At 39.9% G+C, this 18,124-nt stretch overlaps 2 protein-coding genes across 2 annotated transcripts; one reads left to right on the top strand and one right to left on the bottom strand.

The window, feature by feature from the left end:
• Positions 1 to 3,322: 3,322 nt before the first annotated feature.
• On the top strand, positions 3,323 to 10,109 carry LOC112564831 (sodium-dependent glucose transporter 1A-like). The gene is given in 4 exon segments (XM_025239903.1): positions 3,323 to 4,121; positions 5,806 to 6,081; positions 6,272 to 6,557; positions 6,731 to 10,109. Coding segments are annotated over 3 exon segments (1,743 nt in total). The 5' UTR covers positions 3,323 to 4,121; positions 5,806 to 5,862; the 3' UTR covers positions 7,969 to 10,109.
• Positions 10,110 to 10,499: 390 nt separating this feature from the next.
• On the bottom strand, positions 10,500 to 18,049 carry LOC112564525 (protein TEX261-like). The gene is made up of 6 exons (XM_025239391.1): positions 17,761 to 18,049; positions 17,364 to 17,443; positions 16,952 to 17,105; positions 16,547 to 16,614; positions 15,052 to 15,163; positions 10,500 to 14,070 (listed from the first exon to the last, which is right to left on the bottom strand). Exons 1-6 carry the CDS (start codon positions 17,828 to 17,830, stop codon positions 13,952 to 13,954), a joined length of 603 nt encoding a protein of 200 aa, XP_025095176.1. The 5' UTR covers positions 17,831 to 18,049; the 3' UTR covers positions 10,500 to 13,951.
• Between the last annotated feature and the right edge of the window lie 75 nt (positions 18,050 to 18,124).

Raw genomic sequence — 18,124 nt, 5'->3', positions numbered from 1 at the left:
GCTGAAAACCTGTCTTGAACTGAAGCTGTGGTCTATGAAAGGCCAAGCACACGTTCGCATGCATCACAACTTTTTCAATCCTACCTTGACAAGTGAAATGCATGTTACCCAAGCTGGACAAAAGTGTAATCGGTTATAAGTCATTGATGCTTTGAAGTGTGCCGGTAGTGGGAGAGGAACATTATCGCACCATATTTTTGTACTGTATGTGTATATATGAATGTATTCATGAATTCTTGTGTGTGTGGGTTGTTAAGTGCATGGGGAAGTGGAAATGTATATGTATTCAAGACTTTCATTTACAGTAGTTAAACCATTGCTGTTCATGGAAATTGTTTTGGCAAGCATTTTCTCGAATTTCAAAAGGCAAAATGCAAATTAGTGAAGAATAGGTTAACCGAGCATAAACCAACCTGTATACGGACAAGAGAAGCGCCCATTTCAGGTAGAGGGCAAGAACACGGTGTACTGGCAGTGCTGATCTTAGAGTGGGCCGGTCATATATTAGCTGTCAGATCTTCCCAGCCATGACCATATCGTCCCGGGTAAAAAGTACAGCATTCCAATTTACTCCTGTGCAGAGCAAACCCATGTCCTGCATAAGTGTATAGGCTCCTCCAGGAACTGCAGGCAGAGTTTTGGCCGTCGCCGATGCCCTTTGACAATATAAGCTGTACGGACTTGTGGACACTTTGCAGATGGCTGCCACTTTAATCTGGAGAGCTGGCCATCAAATATGACGAAAAATAGGCGAACGATAACACCATCCCAACACCAAAAGTCGAGTCAAAAGGCTGAGTTGGACGAGGGGACACTTAAATATCCTTTAACCGCTTACGCTGGCTATCTGCTTAGTCTGGACTTAAAATGGCAGCTTTCGTTTATTCTTTAGTTGGAGGTTTTTATTGGATAAATAGGCAGAGATGTCGCTGTTCGGGTACTCTTGATCTCGTCTACGCACACACATAAACATACACAGAGGAGAGGTCTGTACGTAGGTCAATCCACTATGTTCTGATTACTAAACACCAAGATGTTTTATAAGTGTGGTTGATGCCATAGAGGTGAATGAATAAAGTTAATATCTATAATGTCCGACGACAGTGGTGTCGGTATACTTCTGTAGTAAGATGTGCAACAAACAACACATTTCATAGACAGACTGACAGACTGCTGTAACTTGTCTATCATAATAGACAGGCTGACAGACAGCTGTTGTCACGGACCAGTCCGTGCCTCCATGTTTTTAGATTAGTTTAACCCCTTCGCTAGTTAGGAACTGCAAAAAATAGATAACACATAATTCAGAATGAATGAAAATGTCAGCGGGAAAAGGGTTAACAGTGACACGGAGTATTTAATGAACACTGTTCAGCCGTGGAATTTTCGGTGAGAATGAGGTTGGTACGGGGTTCAGGCTCGAGATAGCGAATGAAGAAGACGTGCCTGAGTCACGATTGGTAAACCTCCCGAGTGAGATTACACAGTAGTGTCCATCGACGCTGGATGAGACACGATTCTGACCCTTAATGAATTAACCTCGCCTAGAAGAGGTATGACAAAGGGTTTTTGTTTATGGAATGGTAATACAACTCACGTAGATTTTAAAGTTGTAAACACAGGACGTATGAGAGAAAGTTGTGTGAATTATAAAATATGGTGGAGAATAGGAAGTATACAGCAGTGTAACTTCGAGTTACAGGCATTTTTTCGTGTGCGGGCTAATTGTGTTGGAGCTCTTCTCAAGGAGGAAGCATCACCTCCCCAGTCCATTCCTCGATCGCCTTCAGTACAACACCCAGCAGTGGTTCCCGCAGTCACAGCAGCAGTACACCACGCTGACGTCACGAAGGGTGTGTAGTCTATGAAGGAGCAGAGAGTGGTCCATGGTCTCAAATGCAGCAGACAGGTCCAATAGAGTAAAGGCAGAAACATCATCACTGTCTAGGACAGATGATATGCCAGTGTTCACTTTAATAAAGTAGTTTCAGTACTGTGAAAAGGTCTGTATGCTGTGAGCATGGGGGATGAGCTGGTGCTCTTGTAAGTAGGCCCACAGCTGTGTCATAACTACTTTCTCTATGATCTTTGAGAGAAAAGCCAAGTTGGAAACTGGGCGATAATTGTTCGACACGTTGATGTCAAGTGTGGATTTCTTAAGAAGTGGCTTCACCAGGGCATTTTAAAATAAAGATGGGAAAACTCCTGATTTACACATTTACATCTGAAAAAAAAAACTTGTTAAAAGAGAAAATCACGTTTATGCGCCATCGTAGTATGTTCTCTGGATGTGTATTGCCAAGGCCATTTTTGGTTTAGTAAATTGATGACTGAAATTGCTCGCATAAATAGGTGGTTGTGCTTGCATATATGTATAGTGTTCGAAGAACGGATAATGACTCCTTTGTTAATATTTGACATTAACAGCTGCTTGTGTTATCGGTGATCGATTCGTCTTTTGGGCCTGGGACGATTGGGCTTTCGGTGTTGGGATGGTATGGTCATGGCTGGGACGATTAATGTAACTCAGGCGGCTGGGGCGAAAGGACCGGAGACCCTCTAGTTAAGATAAGCAAGCACCCAATGGGCACAGCCGCCATGGCATGCAATGACCCGTATGTTGGTCTGGGCTCTCCAGTCAAAGCTTGTGCTTCATTCACTGGCCACTTGTGGAATCGCAGACTCGCTGGCTCACTCAGCTGCCTTGAATAACCGCTTTGTCCATCGCACGTGCTGATAGCATCTGTACCGTCGACGATTTTCAATATAAAGTGAGTTTTAAAGTTAATTAAAAGTGTGCCAGAAACTTCTTGCAAATATTATAACATTGAACATTCATAACAGTTGAGACTGGTGTAATTTTATATTTGTTCAGCTCAGCTTCATTTGTTTTAAGGCGGCCCGAGCCATTGCATTATATTTTGATGACAATGAAGTATAATAATCTGAAACAGGAATACTTTGTTGCTTTACAGTTGGTAGAGTAAGCTGATTAATTTATGGCTCGGGCAGCTTAGTTACACTTCATTTCCTTCCCAGTCGCTGCTAAAACTTGTTTTTCAAAGTTGCATGTCTGTTACCCAGAAAGTGAAAACCCACATTTTAAAAATCTGTTAATGTAGTAATAACAGCTTTATTCACTACTTACTATTACTCATGTAGCATATTAAATCTTCAGTGGAGTATCAAAAACGAAAGTCCAATGTGAGCTGTAGCATCTTTAGTACAAGATAACTACTGTGAAAGAGCAACCACTGTGAAAAGGAAACTAGGAAGAAATAGATTCTTTATTTGCTGTTTATATGAAATCACTAACTGCCTGTTTGAAAACCAGTTATTGCTGTTAGTGGGTATACCATGATAAGAAACGGAGAGAGAGAGTTACTGGGGAGAATTAGAGTGGGTACTCGGTAGACAATAAATGTAAAGTATTGCAGAGCGATCACTGATAAGGAGTGGAAAACAAAAAGTGTTAAGTGAAGCCCCCAGTGACAAAGTCCAGCTTTTGCTGGTTGTGTGGGGTCATCATGACTCACCCTTGACCTCTGTAGCTAAGGTGGTCAGTGACGCAATGGTGAGTGCATCCCACACATACAGTGAAGACTGGCTGACTTGTGTTCAGATCTCGTGTTGGGTACTGTTTGTTGGTTTTTTTATGTCTGCATGTGGCATCAGTTTAAAGAGCTGACTTCTTTGCCGTGATATAGTCTTAGTTGCTGGCTTCTCGTAAAACACTAATCATCTGCCTCTACCACCTCTACCGCTAGAGGGGGAACATAATCTCACATTTCTGATTTTCCTTGTTAATTCCCCAGGAGAGTGCACACAGCTCTTGCTGGTGGTGGCAAGCACAGCTGTCAGGATCCCGTGCGTTTTCCTCGTACATAATTATTTCTCAGCGAGTTTGGACTACAGTGATGTAGAACTTTGACCGGCGTTTGAAATCTCTTCCGTTTAGAGAATGTGTTGTGCTGAGCTCTGTCTGTCCGTGAGAATAACACGCAGCTCGGTGATGTTGTGGACAGCTTGGCAGCTGTGCTGTCGCCATTTACTGTCTCCCAGCAGCTGCTGTCGCTAGCGTGGCCCTGAGTTACCTGCGACACACCACTCGATCGACACAGGTAAGAAAGTGTAATCTTTCGAAACGTATGTCCGGTAACAGCTGGAGTATCGGGACTAACGACTTCGGTTGGCTATAGTCTGGTAAGCGAAGGCAAAAGAAACTGTTTGTCCTCTCTCTCTCTCTGATTGTGCATACCCACTACTAGGCTTACATTACTTTCGTGTTTTTCTGTGTGTTTTCATGTCCGCTCAGTATGTGCATTCATGCAAGAGACAATGTATGTGTGTTGACTAAATTGCTGATTTTCTTTATTTGACACACACTCTCGGTGGCGGGTGTGGAGGAAGGGTGACGGTATACGCAAGTATAGTTGAACACAGCTCCTCTCCTTGATATGACCGGTTCGCACTGCAAGGACACGTGTAACAGGGGATGGCATTTATTGCACCACCAAACCCCGGCTTCAAGGAAGAAGAAGGTTTTTGCATTCTAAAAACTCAGTGATAAGGACACTGCCGCCTCGTTAACAACTAGCCTGCCACTCCTGGAGTGCCAGTCAGGTCAATCACTTCCACAGTGCAGGACCCTTTAGGGGTGGTTGTTAGGTCACTGTGTCGGGTACCTCGTTCGTTCATGACATGACTGAGCACGATGGGTGATAGGTAAAGCCACAAACAATGTAGGTGCTTGAGGGCAACTGGTGCGTGGCTCCGGTGCGTCAGTACGCGTGTACTCGTTCGCCTTACATCCGCAGTCGCTGTGCAGGACTTTGCCAGACTGGACCGTCTCTGCCTGCATTGCAAGTACCTTCTCTGTTTTTCCTTCAATTTTTTAAACTAGTCTATAATAAATTGTATATCATCTCAGACCCTATATGCTAACATACGTATAACTCGTTCTGATGGGAAAAGAATACTTCAAAGTTGCCCGGATCATTGTGAAAGGTTTGGTTTCGTCCCAATGGTGACGTGTACTTTCAATGCAGTGATTTTTTTCCAGGTGTGGTAGATTTTCAGACATCTGGGTTGTTGTGTGGTGTTTTTATGTTGATTGAGCGATAAGTGCAGAGAAAAATTACGGAATTTTACTTATGACCCATGATCCACGGTCCTCGTTGCCAGGGACATCACATGTTGGTTGAGATTTAAAGAAAAACAAGAACAAGTTCATTTTTGAAGACATCAGTCCTGAATCATGTTACGTTCCAATCCCTAAAATCTTAATCGCTGTCTCACAAGGGGTAACCCTAGAGGGGCACCTTTGTCATTGCAGTACAAGTTATCCTTCGTGTAATCTCAGACTCTCAAGGGCTGTGTTACGGGAACTTCCAAATACATGTCAATACATGTACACTCTGTAGAAGGACTACTTATTGACGAATGGGATACCTGGAATGAAGTATTATAGTTTAAACTGCTATGGAGGTTCAAAGCAGGTGCAGTATATGGCAGCATACGTGTTGATAAGGCATGCCGGCGGTGTGTTAAGGACCTGGCATAACAAATGACAGACATGACAGATTACTGGTGCTTCACAGAGTACTAAAGTGAACACACATAGCAGACCTTCCTGGTAAGTGTAGCAACTCCATGGGATAAGGAAAACCCCTTTAATCGGGATTTCACTTGTCAAATAGAAGAAGATGGAGGGGTCGGGGTAACGCGATGGGAGTGACCTAACGAGTTTAGTCTTCTCTCACTTGGCGCAGAAAATAAATGAGATTTTTAATAATTTGTCCGCAGGATATGAGCCGAGGAAACACCAGACGGAGCGGGTCCCGAGAATAGAAAACAACTGACATGGAGGACTCGAACAAGGAGGAAGCTTCCTGGGAAAACTGTCCACTGGCGACGACCGACAGTGAGGAAACACCGCCTACGCCTAGCAACGGGACGCTGGCAAGTACTTCCGCCGCCAAAGGTCACCATCGTTGCGGGTGGATCGCGCGGCTGCAGAGACCGGCATTTCGACGCAAACTGACCAAAACAGTGGGACTTTGCTTGGCAACGCTTTCTTTGGTAAGTCGCAAGAAAAAGCCATCACTGAGGTAGTCGATATCACTACAATCATCAATCAGCATCATCATCATCATCACTACTTTTTCTGCTACTACTAATATAAAGCTCTGAATCATATACAGACCCATACATCACCACTGATTTTTTTTTTAAATGCTAAAGTGTTTGAACGTGTGCTCTTGGTGTCCAGGGGCTGGAGTTCGGAGTTCGTGGACCGACGTTTCTCGACCTGCAGCTTATCACCGGCACGACAGTGTGGGAGGCTTCCGCCTTCTTTACAGCCGTCCATGTTGGCTACATCGTGGGCTCCCTTGTGGGTGGGGTTGTGTACGACCACCTCAGCAAGTCCCTGGCGCTGGTTGTAGGCGTAGTTGGTATGGGAGTCTTCGTGGCGATCACACCATTCTGTGCTCAGTTCGGGATAATGGTCACTGTTTGTCTTTTAGCTGCGCTGTCTGCCGGAGTAGTAGACACAGGTATTTATCTTTCCCTTGATATTTTTTTTTTTTTCCTCCCTCTTGTGTATACGTACGTACGCGAGCGCGCGCGCGTGTGTGTGTGTGTGTGTGTGTGTGTGCGCGCGCGCGCTTGTTTTTCTATCTTTTGTTTTTTTTTTTATTAATGTTCTCAAACTACCTTCTCTCACCAGCCAGCAACGCAGAAGTGATCGCCATCTGGGGTCGGCACGGGGGCGTGGTTATGCAAGCTGTACACTTCCACTACGCTTTCGGAGGAATTGTGCTCCTCTCATCTGCGAGCCGTTTCTGAAATCAGATGACCAATCACAATAGCCTCAGCGTTGCCTTCCGGCCAGAAGTGAGCTCAAACACCTCAGAGTCTTCTTCTTCCTTCACTTTCTCTGGGCCATCAGAAGGAAACGAGATTCCTTTTTCGCACAAGACAAGTACCGAACCGTGGAACACAGCAGATTCAGTCAACAGCAGTCAGGTAATCTTTTCCAGGAACCTAACAAACAGCACACTCGCAAGCCTAGAAGACTCTACACCGAGTATTGTCTATTACGCTTTCATTATCATCGGCATCATCATTGTTCTGACATCCTTACCAATGGTGTGGGACTACATAGTAGTTCCTTTTTTGGTAGAAGGGAAGAAAATTTGCCGGCGTACGAGGAAAGCGAGTAAAAGTGAAGCCCACAAGGTCCAGAGCAGGGAGTTGCCTCTCAAGGTCTACATCGGGGTGTTAGTTTGGTTCTGCGTCTTCACTCTGACGCACAGCACTGTGGAGGACACTTTCATCTCATATCTCGCCTCCAGTGTGGTCCAGCAGCTCAACTGGAGCAAGCAAGATGGCGCGCTGCTGACGTCGGCCTTCTGGATTTGCTTCGCGGCGGCTCGGATCCTCAACATCTTTCTGCTACGGGTACTGCGGGTGGCGCAGTTGCTGACGCTGTCTTGCGTGCTGTTGACGTTCTCCCTCCTCGGCTTCCTGCTTGCCTCCTTCCTGGCCGTCAACTGGGGGGTCTGGTGCAGCACCATGGTGACTGGCGCGGCGGCCGCGGCCCTCGTACCGGCGTCGTTCGCGTGGCTGGAAGAAGAACTAGTGGCCGTAACCGGGGTCACCATGTCCTTCGCCGTTCTTTCCACCTCTCTTGGCTCCATTGTCAACCCGATGGTCCTCGGCTACCTGATGGAACATTACGGCGCCATGTGGCTGGCCTATATGATGCTGGGCGAGATGGTGGCGTCCCTGGTTTCTTTTTTTTCTCTTTTGCTTTTCTCTCGTATCTATGTCAACCGACGCTTCGGAACTCGTCAGCAGCGAAAAGAAAGGTTGTTGCTCATTGCCGCACCAACTCCTGGAACACAGGGATGCCCGGAAGACGTTTCGGACAAAGAACAAATGAATGGCACATGTGCACTTTAAAGTGTACATTCTCACCAATTATTTACTTCAGGATTTACAGCTGCGGGAAGAAAATAGCTTCCGGCTTGTCAGGGTTACCAGACGTTTATTTTTGAGCTGTTTAAGAGAAGTGAGTATTATGTTTTACATTTCTAAAGGACAATCACAATATAAAGTGTCCAGGGAATGCATTTTATCTCTTTTTGAAAAAAATAGTGGGTGGAGCTGTTTACAAAGGATTTTGTGTGTGTAGGAGTCAAGAAAACGTTCTTAAATGTGTATTGAAAGGGGTTGTGTCGTTGTGCCTGTGCATGTGTGTCAGTGTGTTTATCCCTAGCACTGTTCACTAACACTGTTCACTATTGTTTCTTTCATTTGTACCTTAGACCAATGCACGGGTCATGTTTGTTATACTGTGCACCTTAAGGGTGCTGGATAACTTTTTCATATTTTAAACTTCTGAGCCTTCTCGAATCTAATTTTTTTTTCTGTATTACCATGGAAGTTTTATCTGAGCTGAATGCAATGTTTTATTAATCTCATTGTTAACTTTTCTGTAAGATTTTATCTTTCCTAAGATTTTTATGCAAAGATTAGTTTTCTCCCGGATCTCATTTACATATTTATAGAGAGACATATTTTGACTTTTGCCTTATGGGTTGCAATATCTATAGAAATCAGTTAAAGTGCGTTTCCAAAGAAATTATCAGGCGTCAAACAATCAAGTATCCAAGATTCTCAGCGAAATCGGTTTACAGATTATATATATATGAGAGAGAGAGAAAGATGTGATCTGGGAAGGTAGTTATGAAACAGGAGTCAAGTCGTTTCTCCAGGGCAAAATCGAGAACTCGAGGAAAAGCGTCTTGTTTCCGACGATACCCACACCCCGGACACCGCTTCATGTTTACTTTACCACCGCAGGAGTAAAACAATATCTTCGTTGTTGGACACCGCCTTATAGTTTTGGAAACAAAACGCTTGTCCTTTAGTTCCCCATGTTGCCCCAGGATAACGACTTACCCCTACTTTATAGCTACTGCCACTGGAGAGTGCTTGCTGTAGGGAAAGCCATTAAAATTAAAATATTTTAAAATAGTATTAGTGAATGATACAAGAGACAATCATCTGTCAAATGCATAGCTTATACAAGATATGAGTGTCCTATTCAAGCGTGTTTCTGTTACTACCTGTGCATACTCGCTTCTGTCAGTTTGTTCATCCCAACCTCTGCCCCTTGTCAGTACGTGATCGTGCCGTTTCCTGGCAACACCGCCGCTTTGTACTTGCTCAGGGTGTACATCGTATATAGTTTCAATATGTATCAAATCTATCATTCTCCGGATGTGTAACTATTATCCTGCTTTTGGTTCCCGCCCCTCCACCGTTACAGCATTCGACATATGGGAGCCACAAAAAGATGCCTCGTTCAGCAGACGATCAGCCACCAAGGGCTGCATCAACAGAGTCCAAAGTTCATTGTAAACATGTCAAAATGTGCGAGAAACAGACATACACAGGCCCGGTGTAAGCGGTGTTCACCCTATACGCAATCCCACGTCTGATATCGGGGCATGAAGGGGATGAGGGTGGGAGAAAATGGCGAATCTCAGTTTTTGATGGGATAAGGACGTTCATTGCTTTCCACACTGGACAGCTTCATGGCAAACGGCCTCAGTCTGTCCCCAGTGTCTAATCCTGCTTATTCCCAGAAACCTCGAATGCGACTGGTGTTATCTCCTTTTTAGTTCATTGTACGCATACAAATAACTGGCAGTCAGCGCTGTGATAATCACATGTGACTTCCGTACTGTTACAGAGAACCGTTGCCGATAGCAGGCTTATGCCATAATGATCATGATGATACATATCATGGGTAGAAATGGTGTATTGAAGTGACCTCTGTAAAACTCTGGGAACTCTCACACTGACGAATTTTTCATTCTTGGTCTCCTTCAGCTCATACCTAACACCTGTTGTGATCAATTCATTTGTGTGTCACTTTTTTTTCTAAGCATGATTTTGTTTGTTGCTTTTGCTTGATGTTTGTGTGAAAAGTAGAAGTGATGTGCTGTTCTCAGTCATTTTGACAATTGTATCTGTTAAAAATATATCTATAAAGAATGTTTTAGAAATTTACAAATAAAGTGCCTTGAACAACATTGAAGTCTTTAATTTCGGTTTCATATATTTTAAACGAGCTGACAATGACTGTTAAATATCATTCAGGCGATATGTGCTGTGGTAAATCACCACACTACATTTTGGTTGAGAATCTTCTTTGAAGATTAAGATGAACAAATCATTTTATGCAGTGAGCCTTTACTTAAAACTCTAATAACATAGTATTTCTGTGGGTCAGTTACTTTGAATAATGTGTGCACTTATATTATTTTCATCTCTCTGTTAGTTGCACAAAATTGCTTTTTTCCTTTCATTTTTTTTAATTACAAATCTATACTATAGAACTTTGCAAGCAATCTTCTTTTATTTTATACTTACTTTTTTAAACGCTACGAAAGTTTCCACTAGAAACAACAATTAGCAGTATGAGGATTATCAAATCTTTATTTTCAAACTCTAAAAGATTAACATGCATTCAAAAACAGCTGCATTCAGACATACATTTAGGACAGGAAGTTAGTGGGAGGTCATAAGATTCCTTCGATTTAAGGATGCATTTAATTAAAACATGCAGTACATTATGCTTTGCTTTGTGATGACATTGTCAAAGCACAAAAACTTTCAAAACAGTGCACCTTTCAATTTAGACCATAAAAATGCAGCTCTTTCTTCTGTGGTATGAGGCTTATTCTTCAAGAATAAAAAGCAGATTGGAACATTCTACACTCTGAAGTTTGTGATAATAAATATGTAAAATACAAAGAAGCATAACAGGGAATGCAGGTGTTCATGAATTAGGGAAGCAAAGATTCCTTTTCATGTACCTTGCGACCCTCCACCATATTAGATAAGGATTGCTCCAGTGCTGTAACATTTCTGTTAATAAAATATCCTTTTTCCAGAACACTCCAAAAATTGTAATCAGTTCACATAATCACCCTTTCAATCCATATAACATTCACAAGGGGTATGACTGTTGTCAACTTTTTGAGTTTTTAATGTTTCCAACAGGATGTCTACTGGTTTTATTTTTCATGATGACTTTCCCAAATGACTAAAGAATCCACCATTGTAACAAACTCAAAACATCACACATAAACACACAGTCACAAAAAGTATTTTTTGCAATACAATGTCAAAACACTTGCTAAATTTTATGTCAAAAGTGGTATTCGGCACTAGGTGGTAGTGTAACTGATTGCATAGCAGAACCTTAATATTCTTTCGACATGATCAATATAATGTCTTTTGTGCTCATTAGTCTGTTCTTTCTTCTGAAAAGACATCACATTTCTTCCACAGAAATAACTTCCATTTCTGACTGGATTGGAAGTATGTTTTTGGATAAAAGCCATTAACACTTATTTAATCCTCCTCCCCACAACCCACTTGTGCATAAAAAAAAATGTTCAAATGAGAAATTCAAGAAGAGATATAGGGGAAAAGATTCCAACAGAGAAATGCATCACAAAATGATAATCTGAATAGTGACCTTAAGACATCTAACAACAATAAAGTACGAACTAATTAAAAGTCAATTGAAAAATCAAACAAAGTTTTTGAGCTATTTACAAAACAACTGATTTGAAATTGTCATCATGTCCTGTAAAGCTGCATTTGAGCATGGTTGCATCTCTAAAGCCACATCTGTCAGCTGACAGTAGAAGTTGTCAACCACACAAACAAACAAAAAAAAGTTAAAATCAGGTCACACAAATATCAAAATCCACTCTTTTTTTCACCTCAGTTTAATTCTTACAAGCGAAGAATATCTTCAATGTAACAAATGCACAAGAAAACCTCCAAAGCATTGCAATACTGTCTCAGATATCTGTTAAAAGCAAGCATTCATAGTCACAGGAAAGTTTTAATTTCACTCAACATTTTGCAATCATAAACTGTACATACAATAAAAATTCACCTTGAAAATATGGTCATATAATAACAATGTGTACCTTAGCAAGCAAAACTTTTTGAAGCTAAACAGAACAAATTTTACTCAAAGATATTCTTCAGCTATATTTAGGGTGTCATTACCATATAAAAAAACTATTTGCAAACCTTCAAGAAGCACACAAAATCCCCAAGCATTAGGAGTGACTCATGGATACATATTATATCACACTTTCGTTTTAAAACTTTCAATAATCCAAATAAGCATTACATATTTGTTCTGATTCATACAAGCTATTCATGTCAATAATGGTTAATGAAAAAACATGCACAAGCTTTATTTATGGACACTGGAGAAAGAATAAAATGTCAGTAATAACCTGATGAAATATTCTATGGATGCTTTTATTATGCTTATGTATGCATTCACTCAAATTCATACATGCTATAAATGAATCTGTAAAAGATGCAAGAATGCAAAAAATATGCAGTAGAGAATGTCATCACAGTGGTCACTGCAGCTCATTTGCTTATCAGCCCTTTTCAAAAACATCTTTAGCCAGTCTTGTAGACTGGGGAAGAGAACATGGTGTCATTACAATACAGGATAACTTTTTTTTTTTTTTTCGCATGGACCTACAACATTCATTCAAAATCTAGTACAAAAGCCATAAATTTTTTTTGAAACCCTTTGGGGACTGGTTTGTAGCATTTTCTTGTTTAACGATAAGTTAAGTTTAACGATAAGTTAACTACCAAGTTTTATATATATATGCAGGTAAGATCTCACTCAAAATGCAGAAAACGAAGTGTCTATATGCCCAGCCATTCACCTGCCAAAAAAACAGAACCAGTTCACATATTTTTTTCAAATCAAGCTGCCGCAAAACTGATGCTTCACATACAATGCTATATTCAGCATGCCTGTTCTTCTAAACAGAATGACATCTACTTTATTAATATAAAACAAATGTCACTTGCCATCTAGATTTTTTTTTTCATTTATGTACAATTGTTGTGGGCACAGAAAAAAAGGAACGACTTCAAGCTCTATAACCTTCTTCTTCATGTCAGTCTTTACTGTTTGTTGTATTTGATATGATACAATCTCATCTCTTTTTCACTTTTCCTGAATTAAATTATGGTAAACATATTTGAAAATTACCATAATTCTGTAATATTTTTTGAAGTGGATTTCTGATTTTTTTTTTTTTATGCTCTATGTAATTTCAAATGTTACTGCCTTTTCTATAAAATGGAAACCAGAAAAAAAGATAAATTATAGTTGAAATAATCAGCTGTTTACAATTGAGATTGGTCTCAATGAAAACATTAACATCTTAAGGTTTTGTTAACCAATATATGGTTGTCAACTGCTGTTTTCTGTGTAACTTCTATAACAACAAAAATCTAGAATAAAATTTATGACTTAAAATTTCAAAGGCCACCTCGAGATGTTTAAGGGTACAACATAAAAAATACCCAAACTCCACTTGCCTGCTAATATTGCACAGTCTGAAAGCAAACCTCATTTTAGCTGAAAATGTGTTCAGCAGCACCATGGCTTACATATAGGATGTCTTATGCATACTTTCTCCCTCCCCCAGCTGTTCTCTACCTAATCAACTCAACATGCATCAAACAGTCTCACAACTAGTAGCAAAATAATAATTTGAAAAAATAACAAAATTAACATATGCACGGTGGTGCTCTTCAGCAAACATGAGATTGTTTAAGATGTATATTACCTGTTAAGAAATTATTGCTAAAACACTCCTAATTGTAAAATGGAAGCAAGAACAGCAGTGGTGAGCAGTGCATGATAAATGACAGATGCAATGAGTTCAACTAATGCCCTTCACACCCACAAGGACGAGCTGTATAGGAGTATGTCAAACATACCAGTGACTAACAATACTTTCACACACAGTAACCTATGGCCATGTCACAGGAACAAGTATCTCACAATTCAGGCAAGACTAAATCCTTAGTAACTTTTTTTCATTCGTTGAGGAAGAACACTGTCTTGCACGTTCTTGAACAGTGATAGCAGTCCATATTTCTTTCGTCTGTGACTGAAGTAGTTGCTAACAATATCGGAATCATCTGCAAGGTTTAAAATAGTTACTTAAACACCATGTTCCTGAAGTTAATTCCAAATTTCATGCTTTACATCATAGGTAAAGAGCAAAATAGAACATATGCCTAATCAATGAATAGCTCTTTGAAATAAATTGTGCTTAACAATTTTTTCCTGCCAGTCTGAAAAAGAGTGAAATATGTAACTTTGACCTCATTCTGCTATAGTTTCTCTGCATTAGACACTTATCCCTATTATTTTGTTTGATTTTCTGAATTTCTCAATAAGCTCTTCTTATGAGGGAAAAAAGAGATAATTAGCAAACAGCTCATTAGTTCATAAAATTCAACAAGTTTTTACTGGTGGCGAAAACATAATGGGAAGCCACATTTAAAAAAAAACAACAATAATGCTCTATGGAAACACAAATCTAAATTAATTAAAAGCTTCTAATAGCCTTGTTGCACCAGGAAACATGGGCCAGTATTGTTATAAATCATCAAAAGGAATGATCCAACAGATTATCCATATTTCCAGAAAGGATTCATATTTATGTGGTTAGCACACCTAGGATCAGAGTAAAAAATTGTTGCTTCAAAACTTGCTCAATCTAACTGTGCAACAACTCTATGCCCACCCAGCAGGAAATAGGTACTTGATTTCACTGGAAAGGTAAAAGCTGATGGGAGGGTGGGGGCTGACTCCCACATTCTGCCCTAGACAAGTTATCTACTCAGTTTACCATACCTATGGCTGCTACACCAAGGGACTTTACCTTTTAGTTTCTTGCTAACAGGATGTTCTTTCAACTTTAAATCAGCACCCCTAAAGAGAAGCTTCAGAAAGCTTAAGCTTCACTGTTAAAGAATTCTCAAATGCATGGGAAAAAAACTTCATTAATAGATTTTAGATGATTTCCTCTTCTTGCCCACAGACTAGTATCACTAGACTCAAGATGACTAACCAGAATCGTGAAATTTGTTCATTAGTGCACAAACAAATCTTACCCGTGGAGCGAGGTACATCAGCTGTCATTGGTAGTGTGTTTTCATTGGCTGAGAGTGACACAAAAAATGCAAACGGAACCAGCCACAAACAAATTGTGAAAAATGCTAGGACCTGAAAGAAAAGGATGTTATCATATGATTGCTATGAAATTTCCATTATAAATATATATTGGAATTTACTTATAATGTGGAAAGTGCTCAGTTACAAAACAAAACAGAACAAATACAAGTTGCAAGATAAGGGCAAGTGGTGACAAAAAAGTGACAAAACATTTTAATTTGAGAACTGTCTTATATGCACTTTTAATAATAATAATGAGGATTTATGTAGCACCTTTCCAAAGATTTGCTCAGAGCCCTTTGCATAATAATCTCTAGACTAAATCATCAACAACCATGCATCCATAATCACATATAACAGACACACTCACTTCTACAGCATATACTCACTCATACACAAAGTAAATTACAGAGGGGGGGGGGGGAATTGGTGTTTTAGGCCGTGCCAGCAACTAAGGCTATATTACGGCAAGGCAGCCAGCCCTGTAAACAGATGCCACGTGCAGAAAAGAACAGTGTGCCCGAGACGAGAAATGAACTCTGGGCAGCCAACCTTCACTGTATTCGTGACAGGCGCTAACAAGTAAATTACAGACACAGTTACACGTTCACTATCAGGACAGGGTAACAGCGAAGTCATTGTTCTGAAAAGATGTGTCTTAAAGTTTGGACATAGAGATGATAATCAGACGAAGGCTTATGGGTAGTCAATTCTAAGTTGAAGGAGCTCAGTAGCAGAAAGATCTCTGTCCATACATCTTTGTCTTAGCAAGTGGGACTTGCAGAAGCTTGGTGTCAGAAGATGAGCGAAGAAGTCATGCGGGCGTACAGAGGGAAGTGAGTTCAGAGAGGTACCGAGGACCAGTTCCAGAAACAGCAGAATAAGTCAAAGTGGAAAGTTTGTAGGCTATATGATCAACGACTGGAAGCCAGTGAAAAGAACATATGATAAGTGATACAGGTTCATATCTAGATGGTCTGCAGATGAGGTAAGCTGCATTATTTCAGATCCTTTGAAGTCTGTAAAGAAGATACTTGGGAATTACAGCTAAAAGAGAATTATAATAGTGGCGAGACATGGACAAATGATACTAATCCTACGAAGTTAAAGGTATGCTGATAAAAAGTCAAACTCTGATCAAGAATGACACCCAAGCTGCGGACAGAGGTGGAGAAAGGAATAGTTAAGCTGTTTATGGACAGTAAATGAGGGAGAGAAGGTTGACTTAAAAATTTCCTTGGACATGTAAAGTTTTAAAGTTAACTGCATTTGGCAATGGCTCACATATCTTCATCTATGTATGCATTTATGAGCAGGATTTTCTTTCTTGTTTAAAACTATAGTAATCTAGGTTTATTTTAGGCATCTTAAAAACAAGTCAAACTGAAATGAAACTTGCTCACTTAACATCCACAAGATAGTAGTGACACTTACCTCTGCAAAAGGATACCAAACATCAGAGAAGTACGAGAATGCAAGGTAGTGGTCAAAAAACAGCAGCACTAAAATTTAAAAAAAAAAAAATAAAAAAACTCATGTGCAAAACTTTCAAGCTAAAATGAAAGATCAGAATCATACATAACATATATCAGGACGGATTTATCATCTTTTTAAACTTTACTACAAACAAATCGAAGAAATAGATTTTAATGTTTGTGCATGCAACTACATGGTTAGGTATTTCTATTCTAAAGTATTTGCATACAAACTGGCTCTGGGTACATTGAATATGAACGCATGCACATACAATGTAGCACTTGTTGAAATATTTATGCCCAAAGATTGTATCAAGTTGTCTCATATTTCTGAGTGAATAAGTTTTTTAATGCACAAAAATACCTAGAGATGCTATGAAAGCAGGTGAAGTGATGTCAAAAAATGGGAAATTCTGAAGTACACAGGAGTAGGCAATGTTTGTTAACAGGCCAACTGCAATGTTCAGTAGTGGGAAGTTCTCAAACAGAAAGATGAGGATGTACACAACTGTTGTTAGCTGAAAAAGAAATAAAAATGTTCACATTTTTGACGACTGGAAAAAACGAGATTCGTGTCCTTCATTCACCTTCCATAATTCTTAGCAAAATACAATATGAACAAGCAACCTGTACCAAGTCGAATTTTTGTTATTGTTGCTAACTTCAAGCAAAAGTTCTAAATATATTATATGAAAGTTTATCTCTGACAGTTCTAGTATTTCATCGATGATAATGTGATGAGCTAAGATCTAGCTCAAATGTGATATGAAACATACCCCAATCAAGAATCTGATAATCTTTGCTGTCATCACAGTGTATTCCTCAACAAGTTCTGCCAGATAATATAACCCAGCAGCTGGAATGAGCAGACCAAAAAGAAAAGTATTAATGATAATAAATAATGGATGCTGAATATAGTTATTATTAAATGGCAACAACTTACCAGCAAGAACAATTTTGGCTATTGCTAGACAACACACTGTGAATAAATGTCACTGAAGCATATTGCAAAGTATACACACATTACATTAACCAATCTTTAATTTAGAGTAGTAAAGCAATTTATTGTCATAAACTAAAATAACTAAGATAAGTATTCATTGTGCAACACGAACATGTAACACTGATCTGCAGGTATGTCGATCTCATTCATTACAAGCAAAAAATTCTTACCTATGGACAAAGTGGCAACTGATATTTGGATAGCTAATGCTATCCAGCTTAACGCATACATGAACCACATCTTCACAGTCGATAGGATAATGAAGTCCAAGGCGTAGATCTTGACAGCGTACGAAAAGAAGACGCATTCACCGTGTCGTCACTGAGAGTATCTTCCCCTGCATAGCTAAGAAAAGGAGCTGAAAAGTGTATGAAAAGATTATACAACTGACCTGTAGCCAGATTTCTAATAAGTTTTCATCTTTGATAATAAATAATATTTTAGGTTCTGTCCAATAAGTCAAATAACTATTCTGCTAGATGAAATTCCTAAAGATTAAAAAACACGTCATTCTGCGGATACTAGGGTATACAA

The sequence above is a fragment of the Pomacea canaliculata genome, linkage group LG5 (assembly GCF_003073045.1).
Source record: "Pomacea canaliculata isolate SZHN2017 linkage group LG5, ASM307304v1, whole genome shotgun sequence".
Taxonomy (NCBI): Eukaryota; Metazoa; Mollusca; class Gastropoda; order Architaenioglossa; family Ampullariidae; genus Pomacea; species Pomacea canaliculata.
The sequence above is the reverse complement of the archived record's forward strand: the minus strand, read 5'-3'. Positions and strand labels throughout refer to the sequence as shown.

Excerpts from the sequence above, each read along its gene's own strand:
- LOC112564525 (XM_025239391.1), bottom strand. The coding sequence starts at position 17,830 with ATGTGGTTCATGTATGCGTTAAGCTGGATAGCATTAGCTATCCAAATA. Across the intron at positions 17,444-17,760 it reads AGTTGCCACTTTGTCCATAG|CTGCTGGGTTATATTATCTG; the intron begins GTAAGAATTTTT and ends TGCTCATTCCAG. Across the intron at positions 14,071-15,051 it reads TGATGTACCTCGCTCCACGG|ATGATTCCGATATTGTTAGC; the intron begins GTAAGATTTGTT and ends TAAACCTTGCAG.